The sequence below is a fragment of the Poeciliopsis prolifica genome, unplaced genomic scaffold (genome assembly GCF_027474105.1).
Source record: "Poeciliopsis prolifica strain line A6 unplaced genomic scaffold, Auburn_PproV2 SCAFFOLD045, whole genome shotgun sequence".
Lineage (NCBI taxonomy): Eukaryota > Metazoa > Chordata > Actinopteri > Cyprinodontiformes > Poeciliidae > Poeciliopsis > Poeciliopsis prolifica.
In genome coordinates this window covers 3,965,742-3,986,057 of record NW_026562420.1, presented here as the reverse complement: position 1 = coordinate 3,986,057, position 20,316 = coordinate 3,965,742, and the positions used below count along the sequence as shown (strand labels likewise).

Here is a 20,316-nt window from a genome sequence, read left to right as displayed (position 1 = left end):
GACATATAATATACTGGGTGAACCATGGATATTTCTCTGTTCCATAATTTGCTGTGTTTACTGTACTGTGTGCTATAGACATTGGACAAAACAACATGATGTACCTCTTGTGCGTGTGAGGGATGAGGCAAATAATACAGGTGATATAGAAGTGATGTCTTCTGAACCAGAAGGACGGTTGGCTCTACAGAGCTCTGTGTAAGTTGGCTAACTGAAATAGCTGACAATTAGCTAGTTTGGCTAACAGCTTTTGAACTTGATATAAGGAAATGATCCTGAGCAGCAGGAAATACAGAAATCTATGAAGTGGAGTTGAAATGCTGTGAAAATAATCAATTGTCATAAATTTATATATATACAGGCATATTGTAACATAGAAGCTCTGTGCAGTTTCAGTGGAAATATAGTGAAGAAATTATGAATGTGTTTAATTATATATATAATTCAGTTGCTTTTTTGTAGCAACTCACAGTAAAATAGCTAGTTGATTGTGCTGTAAAATTGCACTTTGTGCCTGGAGATTACATAATACTGCCGCCTTAAGACTCTCCTTTATTCACCCAAAGCCAAAAACAGGCGATGAAGTTACAGAACATTCATGTGTATGCCCTCCTTTCATACACCTAGGGGATTTCCTGCTTCAGTATGCATCCTCCCCTACTCACCAGGGCACCCACTCCCATACTCCATCCTTCATTTTACTTTTATGAAATGGTCTGACTGTTCCTGCCAGATTGCTTTGGGAAAAATATTGGGAACATGCTGAAATAGTTCTCATACTACCAGTAACCTGGGAGGAGGTTACTGGTTTCTCAGTCTGAAGCTGGTTGCAAACCTGAGGTCAGCAAGTGTCAGTCAGTTATGGTAGATCTGAAATTTGGTTTGATGACGTTAATATGCGAAACTACAGACTGATAGGAGGAACCTATCAGTCTGGTTCCTATCAGACCTACAGACCTATCAGTCTGTAGGTCTGTAGGTTCAGAAGGCAAATCTTCTGAATCTGGGATATAATTAATTTAATTCACTTAATAATCGTGGTAGAAGCCATTTGTTTGTTGAAACTTAATCAAATATATTTTTCCTTTTTGATGTTTGTTGTGATGTTTACTGTAAACGAACTAGGTCATTAGTCCAAGTTTGTCGTTTATTGAACGTTCCGAAACTCCAGCGGCTGTGATGAACCACAGCAAAGGTCAACAAAGGTGAAACAACCCGAAGAGGTAATCAACTCAGAACCACTCGCACCTTTTTATTGCCATTCTCTCTTTATCGTTAAGCACACCCGCTGCCGTGGCAACTGCCTGTGCCTTGCAAGCTGCACAAAGATTACATTGAAAACATTCAGTCCGTTAAGATATCAGGTTTCCAGGCTTGATATTCAGTTATCGATTATTAATGAGCCTCCCCTGAACACAGCGGTTGTTGATCACCTCATTTAAACTCCTGCTCTGCTAGTCAGTCGGTCTTTGAGTCGCCTTTTTATTTGTTAATGAATCTGAAACGTAACTTAACAATAATTACTTAGAAAATTAATTTTAACACGTTTTGTTGATTTTTTAAAATTATTATTCTTTAATGAAGCTACTAGCGTTTTAGATGTCAGTGAATATTTCTGATTAGCCTGCCAGAAGAGGAAGAGATGGTCTCTGTGTCCTGGAGGCCTTCAGCTTGTCACCTGCTGCCGAGATCGACTCAAAACCTTCCTGTGATCGACCGGTAGATTGTGACTGACATATTGAGCACCCCTGGTGTAGATAGACCATGTGGATATTATTGACACAATAATCTGGGCCCTTTGAGTCACTTAAGCAATGCTTTTCATGTGAACATAATATAAGAACATTACTACTGTATCTCATCTCTCTCCATAAGGTTCTGGGTCAAACTAGTCAAGCTTTACTTACTGCAGCCTTGAAATATTCTAAGTTTTATCCAGGAGTAAATGAAAATGATTACAGCTGTTGTCTTCTGGCAGAGATTACCAACATGCCTCAGCAGTAATAAGAATCTGATGACCAGTTATCATTTAAGACAGAGTATAATTTGCTATTCAGCTTGTTAATAATAAAGTGCAGCGTTGTTCTTGCAACCTGACATTGCTCCGGTGAATCGTACTGCGAGAACACATCCCGAGAGGAGAATCTCCCACAGTAAGGGCTTGAGTGGCAGCAGAAGAGTAAATGTCAGGTTCTCTGCATTAAGGTATTATTTGGTGTCTGGATGTGAAAGCACGCTCTCTCTCACTATTTCTTAAGATTTGTATGGATCTCTATGTGTCTGTGAGCCACATGTACATGCATGGAAACTTGTTCATACTGTTTTTAGCCTCACAGCTATGTTTCTCACAGAGATGTACAGTTTTTCCTACAGCCGGTTAGTGGTGATAATCTGCTAAAAATAAATAATATAGTGAATTTTTACTTTAACAGTTCACACTGACATTATTTGTCATTAAAATCCGTAAAATTCTATATGACATCAGTGACTGGACTCTCTCACACTGGCGTTTTGTGAAATCGGGTTTCAGAGTGAAACTTTCCTGTAGCATCCTGCAGAGGTATGAAGTTCTCTGCAGATCTGAAAGCGCACATGCTCAGAATGAGCAACAAAAACAACTGCAGATAGAACTGTTCCATGTGATGTGCTACATGACCTGATCAATTTACCACAATTTCTGATCAGGGATAAATGTGTGTCACATGGAGGTGCTGTGATAACACAGAGGCAAAGCACAATCCACATATGGAGGCTTTAATCCTCTACGCAGATGTCACAGGTTCAAGACCTGGCCTGTTGATCCCTGCTGCATGTCTTCCTGCTCTCATTACCCACTTTCCTGTCTGATCACTCTCAAATAAAGGACACTAGAGCCAATAAAAACTAAACAACTGGGATATAATTAATTTAATTCACTTAATAATCGATAACTAAAAAAAAGAAACGTTTTAGATTACCACATTGTTCATGGGAGACGTAAATGGATTATTGTCTATAACATAAGAGTCAAAAACACCTGCACATCCGATGACATGCTGCAGCTGACTCAAGGTATTGTGAAGGTTTATTATATTCAAGACAACTAATAAGGAGGTATTTTGAGATTTTTTCTAAATTATCTCTGCTACTTCTATTAAAACGCAGGTCTTAGTCATGAAAGAAGGACCCTTGGTGTTCACCATCTGTTTTGTTTGGAGTCACCCTCTCCAGGAGCCCATTTGGTGTGATCAAAAACTCTTTCAGTTTACTGGTAACAAAAGGCTTAAGATGAATTTAGAAAATATTTTGATTTGTGTGTCATTGGCAGTGACGATTAAACACTAGAAATACATTTTGTTTTACACTGAAAGATACAGATGATTGATATAAAGTCACTGATCATAATGTCTTCAAGGTTACACAGTCTAACATTAATTAATACCTGACACCACCTGTCTCCTTTTGACTTCTGACCTCATCATTCTTTCCAGCCAGTGAAGGCAGAAATCTTAAAACTAACTGTAGAGTCCAGGACAGGGTTTAGCTCCTTCAGAAATCCACAGTTTGCTCTAACTTTTAGCTACAGAGAACAAAACCAAATACTTCTGCTATAAAACACCATTCCCTGCTATAAAGACTTTTGTGATAATTGAAAAAGTATCTTATTTTAGAAAATAGATGTTTTCTCATGATATCATTTCCCTTTGTCTGAGGGAGAAAAACTATTTTGAGCTTGGAGTGATTATGGTTTATAATTATTTAGTTTGTGTCTTCGATCCTATTTAATCAGAATTCTCATGTTTCTGATTGGTAGATCCTTGTTTAAATTTCTACACAGCTTTCAGTAGTTGTACACACCATAATTCATACTAAATTAGACTAAGCAGAATAATCGCTGATCTCATCAGACGACTTTATTCCTATCTTGCTGAAAAAACTAATGATGATGAACGATGCATAAATACACTGGTATAAGCAAATATCACAGTAGTCTCATCCACCTTCTCTTCCTCTTCCTTTTTGACCAACAAAAAACAACAGAAATTAAGGCTTTTCTGTACATCTTTCTGAAAAAAACATATTGGATATGCTTTGACCTGTTATCTGGAGCTACTTCTATGGAAGGGCTGCCCACTGATGGTTTGTAAGACACAAAATATTATTATGCTAATTTTATCTCAGATCAATTCTCTGAGCTAATTTGAGAGTATAACAAAAGTAACAACATACTCCACCCCTAAAATAATAAATGATGTGATTATTATCTGTGTTTCTCATGACAGGGGACAGCGTTTTAAACCACCTTGTTTTTACTGATTGATTAGAGTTTTCTAATCAATCAAATGCAGTGACCTCTTTTAATGCAGTGACCTTCTCAACCTAATTGGTTGAGTTAAATTTCCACTTTCTTGTTTTGATAATTACACATCTGCATTTAGAGGATCAAACATGTCCTCATGCCCAGTGGTTGCATCTTTAGTTAAAAAAGGCTGAAACAGATCCATGACTAATTGTCACAGCAGAATATTTTAGAAACATTCATTTCAGACATAACATCATAGTAAAAAAATACTTTAGGCTGTTTTTTAAATATAAATTTAAATAAAATATTGTAACATGAACATCACCATGTTTTAACACTGCACTAAATCCGGGGTAGATGACGTATGCAATGCTAGTTCCGTTCCACTGGAACAGTCATTTTCATGCCATGAGTAATACTCAGACCTTTGAGTTTGAACTGGATCATGTTAAAACAGAAGACAATTCAGAAATGACCAAAGGAAGTGAGGAGCAGGTGAAAGAAGAGGTTTAGCCAAAAAAAGCTGCTGTTTGTACTGCTGGTTGGAAATGTTAGGAATGAGAGCATGTGCTGCAAAGTGCTCTTAATTTCTAACTCAAGTTGTTTTTAGTAATATATTAGAAGACTGATTTACAAAGACTTAAATACAGAGGGGACAGCAGTAGAAGAGAAACTGGCCTCTCCCCACAGCTGCAATCTGCAGCTCCAAAGCACAGCAGAAAATCCTGTCAGCTGTCATCACAATTTTAAATGTTTTGAACCCTGCAGTTCAGATAAAATGGGTTTAAAAAGCACAACAAAAATCCTGATTTGAAGAGACAAATCTTTTCTTGAAGCTTTTCCATCTCTCTTTTACAGCCTGCAATTTTTAGAAAACAGTAATAGCACATTGCTCCCGACCCTTTTTTGAACATAAATCTGAAAATAAAAATGACTTAAAAACTAAGAAGATGAACAGGATAGGTGATTCCACGTGGATTTGTCTCTTGCTTTATTTTAAAATTGTGTCTTATAAGAAATTATGATAGATATTGTCAAGAAAATCCGAGATCATCCCACTTCCCCATGCTGGAGACTTTAGTTAACAGTAACAATAAATAAAGTTACCTTTAAAATTAGTCACACAAGTGACATCTAGACAGTAGACCCAGACTTCAATAAAATAAATCTGATTGTGTGTGTTGTTGTCAGGTTCTGTGTTTTTCTGTGTTTAATTCTGAGTTTCTGTGTCCTGAGTTCTCCTCATTGTCCTGTCTTCCCCTTGATTGTTCCCAGGTGTGTCTTGTTCTCCTGATTACCCTCAGTGTATTTAGTCCCTCCTGTGTCCTTTGTTCCTCGTCGGGTCCTTGTCGTTGTTGTATTGTTGTCAATTGTCAGTCGCTGTTTGCCGCACATACTTCCGCTCAGCCGTGCTGCCTGGCCGCGGACTCTGTTTGTTTACTGTGTTTCTGTGGACTTTATTTTATATTAAATTACCACTATTCACTTTCCTGGGTCTCCAGCGTGCTGCCTCACCACCTCAAACTCCACCACTTTCATGACAGTTGTTTTGTCTCCTGCAAACTTAGCTTTAATTATACTTATTTTTCTATCTAATCATAAGAAATCTTAGTCAGAGAGAGAGATGAGACAGGAAGAGCAGGTTTCCTGAAAAAAGAGGAAGTAAGTTTCCAGCATGCAGATGTATAAAAATAGCTGAGATTATTATTTCTTGTTTCAAAGCATAAAAGTTTTAAAGAATGAAATCTAAACATTTTCAGTAATTAGATAAGATTTAACCCTTTAAACCCCACACCATGAGATGACTGACAGAAAATTCAAGAACTCATGTTTCACATACGTTAGGCATTATAAGGTTAAAGTAAAGTACTTATATTAATATTGGTTTACTTATAACAATACTTACTTACACTTGTGGAAACACAAGTAAAACAAGTAACTAACTTTGGTATCAAATAATTACAGTAACAGATTATTTTTGGTTTCTTTTCAGGACATCTATAATAACTCACATTATGGTTATAATAAGAGTAAATGAATGCTAAATCAAAGAAACTAAAAGGGTTATGAATGTGATTTTGACATTGAACTTGAAATGGTGTAAAACGTGTAACTGCTATTAAAGATCACTGATGATGTGTTGGAGGCAGATAGTAGGTGAAAGGTGAAAGGTCAGGGGTAAAAGGGGAACTAACAGGAGAGCAGAGATGATCAATGCGTTATTTGGAGATAGATGGTTGAACAACTTAAACGTTTCAAGGAAAAGCCAAAAGAGGAATGTTGAGCAACCCTGAGACATTAGCACAGACATGAGGACAAAATGTCTCTAAGACAGTGATGGATATGAGACCATCTGTCCAATCAGTCAACCAATGAAACAAGCACAGCAACAGTGTTAGCCAATGCAAATGCACCAAAAGGCTGGATAAACCCAATAAAAGGTGAGAGCAAAAGAGGAATCTTTGGTTGGATCCTCCAGGCAGCTTCCAGTCAAGACTGAGACAGACAAAGAACTCTGCAGCTGAAGAAGAGCCAGAGACACAGAGCCGAAGACTGTCCTGCACATGGGACCAACCCATCAGCCCCGCAACATGTGGCTTCAAATCGCACTTCTCTCATCGGCTGGGTTAAGACTCCGAAGACAAAGATGAAGACCACGGAAAAGATGAAGATCAAGGCAAAGATGAAGACCCAAGTCCTGTGTGACCTCACCATCGATGCAGAGATGGAAGCTCCTCAGAAACAACAGAGATCCCTGCCTTCGTCAATCAATCTCCTCCTCCTGCTGTAACACCTTCTTCATCATCAGACCAGTTCTGGGGTTCGAAACACCAAACTTCATCTCAAAGGTTCCCTTTTTAGTTCTTAGTATCAGCGTTAGGGAAAGATAGGCTAGATGATTAATTTTACTTATTTGATTATTTCTGCTACTTAATTAAGCTGTAGTGACCCTTGCAAAATTGCTTCACTGAGAAAATATTTAGCATAAAGAAAATCTAAAAGACGTTGTGGACATTCAATTAACAAGTCATCTCAAAGTTCTTTGATGGTCATAAAATAGCTATGATGTTTGATTCTAGGGAAGAAAAAGTAATTTAAAACATTTAAAACAACATCCTTGGGTCACTAAAACCAGCCTGGTTCAGTAACAAGTGCAAGTTGTGATAAAGAGAAGGAGCGACCGTTAACAGATGTGCTCTGTGAAACCAGTTGGCTGCAGGCTGCTCAGTCTGGCTAATTCACAGGGGGAAAAAGGGTGAGACATCTGATGTAGGCCGTCAGTAACCAGGCGAATTCTTACTCCATGTCAGCTTAAACAGAGTTTACTTCAGTTCTGGACAGGGGGAATCCCAGCTGATTTAGGAAACTCAATCCACCTGTTAGATGGAGAGCTGGTAGCACATCTCCCCTCTCAGAAGAGGAAGTCGTGACTGAGAGAGGAGAGAGTGAAGTAAGGGGGGTGGGTTGCAGCAACAACATTAAGTCTCTCATTTCTTTCCTTTTTTTGGTTGCTGTGCTTTTTTAATGACTATCAGAAATAAACGTGATTTTGGAGAACATCAGGTTATACTTGAGTTGTGTTGAAAGAACAATGTATAGAAAAATGTAGCATCATATAAAACTGACTCAAAAATCTATTATTTTGTATGACAGTGATGTCTCCTGCCAGGCTCTATTGTGGTGCTTTATTATGTTTGTTTTGATGGCTGATTCACAGATCTTGTGGAATGAGTTTTACTCTGTACTCATCCTCTGGCTGTTCACACTGGTACAAAGGTGACATCTTCACTACTTTGTAAAATTGTTCCATATTAACCTTTGAATGAAAGTTCAGAAACTTTTCAGAAGATTGCCATGATGCTCAGGTGCTGACAGAAATTACCTTGATTAATGCTCTCCAAAGAATCTTGTTAACTGTTTGCTTTATCCACAGAAATACAGATTTGATGGATTGGTACAAATTTTAGAAAATATTATGCCAGTTCTCTGTGAGTTTTCTATGTAAGACTGAAACATTTGCCTCTTGTTTAGGTCAATGAAAGACAACATTAATATTGGGATGTTTCGTGATTATTGTTGTTTGCTATGCCCTAAAATAGAGTTGATTTTTGTTTTAGGTCATAAAGTATATAGGCAGCGCATGTTACAGGGATTATATAATCTTCCAGGCTTGGTCCTTAGGCAAGGCCTTAATACTTACTGCCTAAGTTTGTGATTCAGTTCTCCTATAGTCTCTTCCTTCCACCTGTGTGTCTGCAGGGGACAGGTGTAGATGTAGTAGGACAAAATGAACAAGAACAAGATTTCAGAGTCCTGCAGGTTTGTGGTTCAGTGATTTATAAACTAACAACGGTATTTTAAAGTCTATTCTTTGAGCTACAGGGAGCCAGTGTAGAGACTTTAAACTAATGTTATGTGCTTTGTCGTCCTGGTTTCAGTGAGAACACAAGCAGTGTATGCTAACTATGTGGATCTGCAGTGTCTCTTAAACCTTTCAAGAATCCAGGGGAAACTTCCAGTGTTGTCCTGTATTTTTATGGTACTAAAGAAATCTTCTCCACCAGCCCTCAAAAACTGTACTTGTTTCCATGACTCCCACATCATGAAGTTACGAGAGTCACTCCAGCTGTCCCACCTGAGTAAACAAACAGAACTATGTTTTCAACATTCCTTTTCACAGGGCCTTCTTGTCTGCAGGTCACTCTACATTTATTAGGTGTCTCAGAAATGAACAAGAAGGAAAAGAGTTCAAAGAGGTGGTCAGCCAGTCTATAGCATCTCATGGAAACTGTCGTGTTTGACAGAGAGATGAAACAAAGGAGATGACAGTAAAGTTCATGAGAAGCAGGAGAAGGTCAAACGCTATTACCAACATGGGAGACTAAATGGACCTGGTGAAGGTGTATAAATGCCTTGGTTATCACCTGGATAACAGTCTGGACTGGAGACTCAATAGTAAAGCAGCAGGAAAAAAGAAATGGGAGAGAAGATTTTATTTCTTGAGTTTCTTTGGTGTTTGCAACAAGATTCCGCAGATTTCTATAAGTCTGTTGTAGAGACTGTAAGGTTTTTGTCAATATCTGTAGGGGTAGCAGCATCAGAAAAAGATGTGAAAGCCTCAACAAGCTGAGAAAAAAAGATTGGTTCTGTTCTGAGGAATGGTCAGAAACTCATGGAGATGATTGTGCAAAAAAGGATTCTTTTCTTTATGAACTTTGAGGACATGCCTGAGTCATCAGACTTTCCTACAGTAGAGTATCTTCAATCAGAGGCTGCACTTTGTCTTCCTATAAAAGGCCGATTTCAGATCGGTTGGTTACAGCCATGACAAGCCAAATGCTCCAACATAAATTAACTGATCAAACTGTCTAAACAGGGATGCTTTTTAGTCTACCTGCTTTCTTATATGTTACACGTTTCTAAAGCTGTTCTATAATTTGAACATAATGTTTGATTCAGGTTTCTTCCTTAGATAATAAAAACTGAATATGTGCATTGAAAATCTAGTGTAAATTATAGTTATATTTGTGTTGTATTGTTTCAGTGTTGTATATTCCACAAGCACAAAAGAGTAACAGCATTGCCTATTAACTAGATCAAATTCTGCCACTAATAGTAATTCTACACTTCCACTCTTATGAATCTACAAATTGTGGTTTAGTAGTCACTATCTCCTGCCGTCAGTCCTGATCCTACCCATATTGAACTAGGTTTGATGTTCCTACTAGAGTGACCAACCCAACCACATTGGCAGACTTCTGATGTCCCATAGCACTGCATGACTAAGCTGGTGACCTCCTGGAAGTGGGAGTGTCAGGATTGTGTGGTTGTCTGGGAGTTTTCAATGCAATAAACAGCATCTAGCAGTTATTGGCAACAGCCAATGGCAAAATAAACTATTTTTTATAGCAGCAACCCACATAGTCACCTCTGGTGCTCAATCCGCACATGCAGTTTCTTTACAAATGTTGCATCAGTCAAAACTTTGCATCATTATGAGATTATATGCTAAGACGCATTGATAGACATGCGTCAAGACATAATCAACCAAAGATACATTTTCTCATCTTTGCTGTTTTTTAACAAAACAGAATTACTGAATGAAAAGCACTCTGGAGTAATGTTCCAGAAAAAGATATTAAGTACTTATTGATCTTTTATCAGCAGTGGTGTTGGGGGTTGTGGTTAGTAACATGTTTCAAATGTTTCAGAGAAAAGGGACCTTTGTTCCATAAGCTAAGGTGAAGTCTAGCGATGTAGCGATGAAGAGATATTTTTAGGGCTGATGTTCTAATGATGGGAATTTTACTTGACATTTCTGCAGCTCTGCATCAATGCAAACATGAAGAGTAGCAGCAGCTGAGCATCAAGAGGTGTCTGTGATATCAAAAAAGAAATAACACCTTTTGAGCACTTCTCACTTCCCTCATATCTGCAATAGAATTTATGGTGCACTGAAAGCATAGCTTCCTATTTTCATGTTTCCTATCCCTCTAAATTTGTCATTACGTACTTCAGCAGCAACTTTCTGCAGATCTAAACCAATTAGGATTATTAATATATTTTTCCTCTGAGGATTTTTTGTTGACTGTAGTGGCCCATATTTTTTTAAAGTAGGCTGACAGGAAAGAGGGAACAGAGAGAAGGGAAGACATGCGGCAAACGTCGCTGGGGCCAGGAGTCAAACCTGTGACGGCCGCGCCAAGAACTAAGGCCATGGGTTGTGCTACCACCACACCACTCCCAACCAATTAGGATATAGTTTAAATTCATACACACTGGATTTGACTTGAGGAAAAATATGTTATAACTAGAAATTCCTGAAGAAATTTAACCAGGGCCTGCCAAAGTGTGCCAGTTGGTTTCCCCTTAAAATCTGAAGACCCTTGTGGTGGAGGTGGCATTCCACCTCTGTCCACCGCTGGTCCACCAGCGCCTACCAGTTAAAAACAATTCAAAAATATGACTAGATAATCATGTGTTATCAGTTACTGAAGCACTATCTAGAGAATCTTAAAAAGGCACATTGAAATAAAATTGAAATAAACAATGTGAATATTTTGCACTTCAGTTAAATCCCGATGAGGTAATCAGCCGTTGGGTCTTAAAGCAAGCTATGTAATGGTGGTCTCATTTAACAATAAAAGCATTTGTTTGCAAAGCAAAGAATTATTGTGTAAAGTTTTTTTGTGTTTGCTTAAATCTTCCTATTTTACTTTGTGATGTTTGCAGTTTGGTGCAGTATTTTGATTTGATGGTTCTGATTGGTTATTTTTCCAAGCAATGCAGTATTTGCAAAAATACTCTGTTTGGATTAAAAATAACTGTGTGTTTGACTAGTTCATTTACATACACATGTTGTACATAGTCAATTCTTTTCAGTGCAGAAGTACACATGCACATCCTGTTAATTTTTCACCGTTGCTCTGCCTCAAGTTGGTTCTGCATTGGTACTTCACCTGTGGAAGAACCTGCTTCCTTTCTGAATTGATAATCATCCCAGATGCTAGTTGGGTTAATTATCTGTCTGACCATGTTTGTTTGTCCTGTGTCTCTGTGACGGACTGTTGACCTGTACTCCACTTCTTGCTCATCAACCACTGGTCATAGGCCCCAGAATTCCATCTATCCATCCATTTTCTAACACCCTTGTCCCTTGGGTTTGGGAGAGGTGCTGGTGCCTATCTCCAGTGAACGTTTCAGGTGAGAGGCGGGGTACACCCTGGACATGTCGCCAGCCCATCACAGGGCCCCAGGGATATGTGGGATAGAAGTTTGATCAATCAACTGATCCAAATGATATGACTGATATAATAAGAATTGCTCATGAACATGTTTTTAAATTGATTAAATGTCCGAAAAGTGTTTATGAAGTGCACAATTCAGAGACTGAGGTCCAGACGAAAGTCAGGGAGCAAAAAGAATCTTTAATACATCTGCAGACGGAGAGCAAGAAATACACTGCATTAGGCACAAATTAAGATCCGCTCTGATGAACCCAGAGTTGCATAGTTACTTTATTCATCTCTATACTACCGAGGCAGAGACTCAATCTTCCAAGACCAAACAAAAGAAACAAAGGAAAACATACAGAACCTTGTACACTCATTCACTGTAATGTCTATGGGAGGTGAAAATTAAACACACTATCTCCATGCATGGAAGGCCACGGGAAAAACAGCGAGTTCCCAAATAACTGTCTGGGGAAGTTCAGCAACCCTGGGAAACTTACTGCAGTAGACACATCTTGGTTCATTAGTTTGTACACCTTTCCCAGCTGCACAGAAAAACACCTTGACTATGATTCAAAAAACATTACATTTATATGACACATAAAGGAAGACTATTTAATACAAATAAAACTTCTTCACAACTTCACCTTTTTTTTTTTTTTAGGGAGCAAAAACAATCAAGTGAATAAAATCCATAAATGACATAATGATAAAATGAATTAAACAATAAAATGAATTAAATCATAAAATGAATTAAATGAGAAAATCAAAACATCAGTTTACCTTCGCCATTAAATAATGGTTGAGAACATAAACATCAGTGTTTCAGCGTTTCAGCAAGTGTTTTGACCTCTTGTGACATTAAACAAAGCAAAAACCTGGAAGCAAAAATTTCACATCAAAGATAAAAATCAAAAGGAAGTGTCAATCTACTTGTACTTGGGATAATGAAAAAATCTTGGACGTTGCAGAACAAATTCAACCTCAACAGGCGAGTTAGGAGGCCCATGGAACTGGGCCACAACTATAGTCAGCAAAGCACTTGAGACGGAATCAGAAGCGTGCATAATGTGCAACAGTTGTTTGCAAAGGGGTGTTGAGAATATAAGTCTAGTTAGCATAACTACAGAGACAGTTAACCTTTAGACATATGAAATATTAGATATAGCATGAACATTTAGAGTAGATTTCAAGTTAGGGAAACTTAGATAAAGATACAAACTAAAACAACTGGTGACTCTAAGAACTTACATTAATTTCTAAGGAGGGTTTTCGTTGTACGTTGCCAGTTAGATAAGAGAAACTGGAAATGGTCCAGACCATTAGTAGCATCATTAACCTGCATCCTATAAATAGAAACTGGTAACAAGAGTGTTACGAGTGCACACAGGCCAGCTGAGTTTTTTGGTAACCCATCAAATAATCTGTCATGAATTTGACATATTTTATGTCTCCTCCTAACTTTTCCATTAAACCATTTGTATGTGGTGAGAAGTGTTCATAAAAAATCCAAAACAATCAGTCTTACATTTTGCCACACTAATTGTATGTTTTACAATACAGAAGAAGAATAAGAGCCCGATTTAAATGTGCTGCTCAGCCAACTTTGAACCATCATGTTTAAGTGATGGTTTATGTTGGACCCAATTGCAGAGAGTTATAGGGAGCAATGGATTTTGAAGATTTAAGAAAAAGACATTAGAAAAACAAACATACAAAATTCACAGAGAGCCAGGGCTGAACAAAATGCAATCCACAATTAAAACAACCAATGTTTTCTTCAGTGTACAAAAAGAAAGTTCTCCAAATGTTTAAACTGTCAAACAAACTTGATTTTAAAATGGAATAGAAAAGTAAATAAGTTGAGTTTTATTACTTCATCTTAACATTTCAAGTCAAAACTGTTGACATACAAATAATTTATAAATGTGCTGTATAAGACCGTCAGTGTTTTTTCCAATATGTTTTTATGAGGACAGAGAAGTTTAGTGATGCAATTTGTGACCGACCCTATTCCGTCACCACCTGGCATGTAGAAATCATGTCCAAGTATAGAAATGAGCCAATCACTCCATGATATGGTCATGCATGTAGTGATAAAATCTTAATAAAGAGATAATTACAGTCAGTAATTACATATTTACACATGAGCTGTCTGACTGAAATAATTATTTTGGTTTCTATTATCTATATACAGATCTTTCTCATCTGCTCTCAGTAGTGGAACACTACTGAGACACCTTTTACAGGTATGCACATGTGGGCAGGTCTCTACTTTTTTACACATATTCTCACATTAAATAAAGTAGATTACTTTCATTACTTTCAGAATTTTAATTTTTAATCAGCTTCTGTTCAAAATCAAACTGATCTAGATCATTGTTTACTTATTACAGATTCTAAACAAATTTGAGCAAGTTCACTTTCTATAAGATATGATTTATAATGGAAGTTAAGTTAAACTGAATTTTTCAACATTAATGAAGAACTAATGTCAGCATAAAACAGCAGTATTCTGTCAAACAATTTTTCTATCTATTGCCCTTTAACATTGTTTATTTATCAGCCATGCAGCTCACAAAGAGAATAGAATAGAACAGAATATACTTTATTTATCCCTAAAGGGAAATTGCTTATTAGTTGACAAACTACCCCATCTAGTGTATTAAATATTAATAATACAAATATGACCAGAAGAGATAAAGTTTAATATATATATAATAAAAAAATTCCCTTCTCACCCACCGCGGGTGGTTCTTATCCTCTGAGCTCGGGTCCTCTACCAGAGGCCTGGGAACTTGAGGGTCCTGCAGTATCTTGGCTGTGTCTAGGACTGCACATTTCTGGACTGAGATGTCTGATGTTGTTCCTGGGATCTGTTGTAGCCACTGCTCCAGTTTGGGGGTTACTGCCCCGAGGGCCCCGATGACCACAGGCACCACTGTGGTCTTCACCTTCCAGGCCCTCTCCAGTTCTTCCCTGAGGCCCTGGTATTTCTCCAGTTTCTCGTGCTCCTTTTTCCTGATGTTGCAATCTTGGTATTGCTACATCTACCACAACGGCTTTCCTCTGTTGTTTATCCACTACGACAATGTCTGGTTGGTTCGCCATTACCATTTTGTCTGTCTGAATCTGGAAGTCCCACAGGATCTTAGCTCTGGCATTCTCCAGCACCTTAGCGGGTGTTTCCCACTTTGATCTTGGGATTTCCAGTACATATTCTGCACAGATGTTTCTGTACACTATGCCTGCCACTTGGTTATGTCGTTCCATGTACGCTTTCCCTGCCAGTATCTTGCACCCTGCTGTTATGTCCTGGACTGTCTCAGGGGCCTCCTTGCACAACCTACACCTTGGGTCTTGTCTGGTGTGGTAGATCTGGGCCTCTATTGCTCTGGTGTTTAGGGCCTGTTCCTGGGCGGCCAGGATGAGGGCCTCTGTGCTGTCCTTGAGTCCAGCTTTTTCTAGCCATTGATAGGATTTACTGATATCAGCCACTTCGTTTATTTGCTGGTGATACATGCCATGTAGGGGCTTGTCCTCCCATGATGGTATCTCTGGCACCTCAACCTCTGTTCCTTGTTGTCTGAGACATTGTCTGTTGAGGCTTTGTCCCTGATGTATTTATGGATCTTAGGTGTTTTGTCCTGGACAGTGGTTCTCACACTCACTAGTCCTCTGCCTCCTTCCTTGCGGCTCGTGTACAGTCTGAGGGTGCTGGATTTGGATGGAACCCTCCATGCATGGTTAGTAGTTTTCTGGTCTTAATATCTGTGGCTTTTATCTCCTCCTTTGACCAGCTAATTATTCCAGCAGGGTATCTGATTACTGGCAAGGCATAGCTGTTTATTGCACGGATTGTGTTCTTGCCATTGAGCTGGCTTCTCAGGACTTGCCTTATTCGTTGGAGGTATTTAGCTGTGGCTCCCTTTCTTGTGGCCTCATCGAGGTTGCCATTTGCTTGTGGTATACCAAGATACTTGTAACTGCCCTCTATGTCTGCTATTGTTCCTTGTGGGAGTGAGACCCCTTCTGTGCGGATGACCTTCCCCCTCTTTGTGACCAGCCGACCACATTTCTCTAGTCTGAATGACATCCCAATGTCCGTGCTGTAGATCCTGGTGGTGTGGATCAGTGAGTCGGTGTCTCGCTAAAAATAATTTCTTGTTTGTGTTTTTGACAGGGTTTGACCCCTGCTGTGCTTTTTAGCTTTGCAACTGATCAGTGGAAAGGCTAATAAAAAGGACAAAATATGGGGTGCATTTGTGTAATTAAATAGCAAGGGGTGATCATTGTGACATCCACTTACATGTTATAATGAGTGCAGATGATGGAGCTTCAAGCAGCATATGTGACACATGTTTGGAGATGAAAACAAAAAGCAATAATAAGGACAAGATACATGGATAAAAGATTTTCATAATTTTCCAATTAGAATGGGAACATTTTTCTCAGGAGACGTTTTCATTCTGCCTGTGTGTGTGTGTGTGTGAGCAGTGTGGCAGAAAATAAGAGTATTTTGAATTGACGTAAAATGGTTATCAATTTACAATATCATTTGCATTGGCATGTTCATTTTCTTTCCATGTCCTTTCCACCTACTGTTATGTGTTTTGGTGCTAACAAAGTAGAAAGTCACTGCTGACACGCAGGACAGAATTAATTTATGTAAATAAATCAAATAAAGCACGGAGCCAAAGCAGTTAGCGAAGCAGAATGTTAGAGAAAATGTGGGTTAAAATGAGCAGCAATGAAGGTCAAACTCACTTTGATGGGTACCAAATTATTTTATCCAGAGATCATTTGTGAAATGGCAGGGGATGCTACGGGCTACTGCTGTCAGCAGCAGGGAGTACGTTCCTGCTGAGGATAATGCAGTCCGTGGCATTTAATGATTGGATCAGGTTCATTAAATCCATCTTAACTCCTGGTTTTTGTTGTTTGACCCTGGGCTTTGTTCTTGTGAGGTCTGCTGCATTATCAAACATCACAGTCATCTGGACGATGACAACAGGTCAACGATCTTTCTCTGCAAGCTGAGATGTTTAAGTGAAGTAAAACTGCTGGATATATCAAATTGATATCCAAATATCGTTGCATTCAGAATTGCAGTTACTTAGGATTATTTTAATGCAACATTTTGTTCAATTGGCTGAATATTACATCAATGTAAAAAGGATGAGCCTTTTGTGGAGCTGAAATATATTTACTGGTTTTTCCATTAAAACAGACCCATGTATTTCACATCAATGTGTGCACAATACTGTTTACAAGCTTCCTGGCATTTTATTGTCATAAACTAATTCACCACCATTATCCCCTCTCTTGTCTTTTTGTCTCTTAGTGAGCTTTTGGGTCCAGAGTTTACAGAGACGTACTACAACAAAGATGGACAGCCTGTGACTGTGACCAATCAAAATTATACCGTATGTATCAAACAGGATGCTTTGTGTCAAGTGTTGGACATAATGTCACTCAGTGATTTTGGGGAATATGAAAAATAAATGTCTGACTTATAAACTAAACTAATATGAACATAGCAGGTGGTCTTGCCTATAACATTAATTCAGTGGTGCAACCTTCTGGTTCCATGTTTTTATTTTATTTTTTTTTTACAAAAATTAAGAAATTTCCTTCCTTACTTATTTTTTGTTAGCACTGCCAAAAGCAACATAGATATTATTGGTATCGATATGTGCTGGTATATTATGAATATTTACTTTAAAATTGTTTTATTGAATTCCACATGTACTTATTCAAATGTCTGATGTTTCGCCTGAGTTTCCACGACCAATTGGAGCCTCCGTTCCAACACCAACAGAACACTCTCCTAGTGAGAGTGATATTCTATAAATGGAACACACATTGTTTTTTTAAAAAAACTGGGGCCAACATCCAAGTATGCCAACTCACAATGTCTGCGACACAACCACCCGGGGTTTGATTTCTAACCTTTAGGCCTCTGCTGCGTTTCGTCCCCTTTCTCTTTTTCTCTGCCCATTTCCTGTCTGATTACTCCAAAATAATGTCCAATAACATCTTAAAGAGAGGACTGATGCAAAAGCCGTAATGTCCACCGAGATTTGGTTAACAATTTTCTAATTTTCTTTCAGCTTGAAGATCTTCACAGTTATAACAAATGTTTTCTATTTAAGGTTTGAGTATAAATGATTTAGTTTTTAAGTTTAAGGCACGTTTCCTCTGGCTTTTCTGCCAAAATCTTCAAAAAGACTTTTAAAATCCTTCAAGACCAATTCAAAAGAAATCTGGTCTGATCTTCATATGATCTGAAACAATTAGAGTTCTGCAGTCTGTGCTGCTGTGCAAAGCCAAATGTAACCTCAATCCTGTGCAGTACGGTGGCCCTAATTCTGAACCAGCTTTATTAAAACACCATTCATAACTAACTTGTTTTCAGAACTGAACCAGGGATCCTGAATGATTACTACCATTGCAGTACAAAAACAGAGAAAAGTCCAGACTGAAAAATGCCAGAGTGCTGAAGTCATTGAATTTAATTTTATTGTTGGATACCCAGCTCATAATGTGGATGATACCTTGTCTGTACATCTGGAAGGTATTTTCTATGCCAGAGCTTGATACAGATGGCAGGTTATTCCAGCAACCTGAGTGCGTCAAGACATTATCCACATTACATCCTGTTCAAGAAATGAGATTAATTACTGCAGTCTGGCAAGGAGAATTCTCACCGACAACAGATTGGTGTGTTGGCTCCAATAGAGCATCGGTGCTGCTTGCTGTTCAAATTAAATGCCTCATTTCATGCTCCAATGAGCTGACAGGCATGTTTGAATGAACAAAAATCAACATGCTGGCATAATTTCATTCTTCAGGTGGCAAACCCTTCTTCAATATTAGCAGTAGGTCTTGAGGCCTGTTGGGAGACCTGCTTTTCAAATTCAGAAAATATCTCATACTTGAGAGTTTTAATTTCTTGACTTTCTTCTCTGCTCCTATAGCTTTTATCATAGCTTACTTCAGGTCCCAGAAAGGTAACTGAAGTAAACAGTTACCTCCTTAGGAGGAGTGCTTCCTCTTTCAGAAAGGAGGAGGCACTGTCTCAGCTTTTGCATTTTTAGTTTGATTTTTACATTTACTATTTGTGAATTCCAAAGTCTTGATTAGTTTTCCAAATGTGTACATTTGTTCTGCACAGTTCACAAAGAGTACAATGATAGACAACATTAGTTATCTCCATTACAAATAAATCAAGAGTCATGCAGAAGTATTTATGGCCCTGTTTTGGAACAAACACATATAAAATAAGCCATTGGATGTGTTGAAAAACTAACCCTGCACATTACCATAAACTAGTGCTAGCCCATAAAACATATTATTTTATTGGGGGACAAAATAAAATAAAATAAAAAAATGACAATATTAAGGATTAAAGTAGTCTTTAAAATTCAGTAAATCTAAAATAAATCAAATTAAATATACATACTTTTCAGGGGACACTGAATATGAAGGCATGCCATATCTTTCAGATTTGTATTCTTTAAAAAATAAGTCTGCCCTGCGACAAACTGGCGATCTGTCCAGGGTGTATACCTCTTCTCGCCCAGAATGTTAGCTGGAGAAAGGAACCAGAACTTCCTAACCCCACTAGGGACAATGGTGTTAGAAAATGAATGGATGAAAAAATTGATTCCTTTTTTTTTGTTGTTTTTTTTTTTTGTTGTTGTTGTTTTCCCTTCTCTTGCATTAAAGTTTGTTGCTGAAATTTGACAAAATTGAAAAAATTTGATGTGTAACATACTATTAATATTATAATGAGTTTGAGTCCACATATGCTGACAAAGTATTGTCAAAACAAATGCTGGCATTTAAGCTGAAGTATATCAAACGTGTTCTGAAAAGTGTGATGTTTTTTTTTTTTTTTTCAAAGCAGTGGCTCCAGCTGTTCACCCCTGCAGCTTTCAGGCATATAGCAAAATGCCTTGAAGGAAAGTCATCAGTCAGGAGCTTATGGCTGGCACTCACTGTTTTACAAAAAAGGACATTTACATGACACACTCTTCAAGCTTAATAGTGTCAATTCATGATGATAACTTGTGTCACTTTGTATGATGTGAGATTTAATGGCTGCCAGGCAGCTCTTATTTGCTGCTGCAGAGAATTCTGATTTTTGGATGGAGTGATATTCCTAATTCTGTGGCACAGACACTTTTGATGAATCAAAAAAATGTCACAATTTGAAATATTAAAATGTGGCAAAGCACTGCTCATTTTTTGCAAACATCATGTTTGAATAGATGTGTGAATAGATTTAACATTCAC

At 38.1% G+C, this 20,316-nt stretch overlaps 1 protein-coding gene across 2 annotated transcripts in view; it reads left to right on the top strand.

Moving 5' to 3' along the window:
• adam19a (ADAM metallopeptidase domain 19a) overlaps positions 1-20,316 on the top strand; it is a 116,173-nt gene that overhangs the window by 57,560 nt on the left and 38,297 nt on the right. For both annotated transcript variants that reach the window (XM_055056491.1, XM_055056492.1), the window contains one exon: positions 17,360-17,441. In XM_055056491.1, coding sequence (XP_054912466.1) covers positions 17,360-17,441 — 82 coding nt within the window. The remainder of the gene's footprint in view (positions 1-17,359; positions 17,442-20,316) is intronic.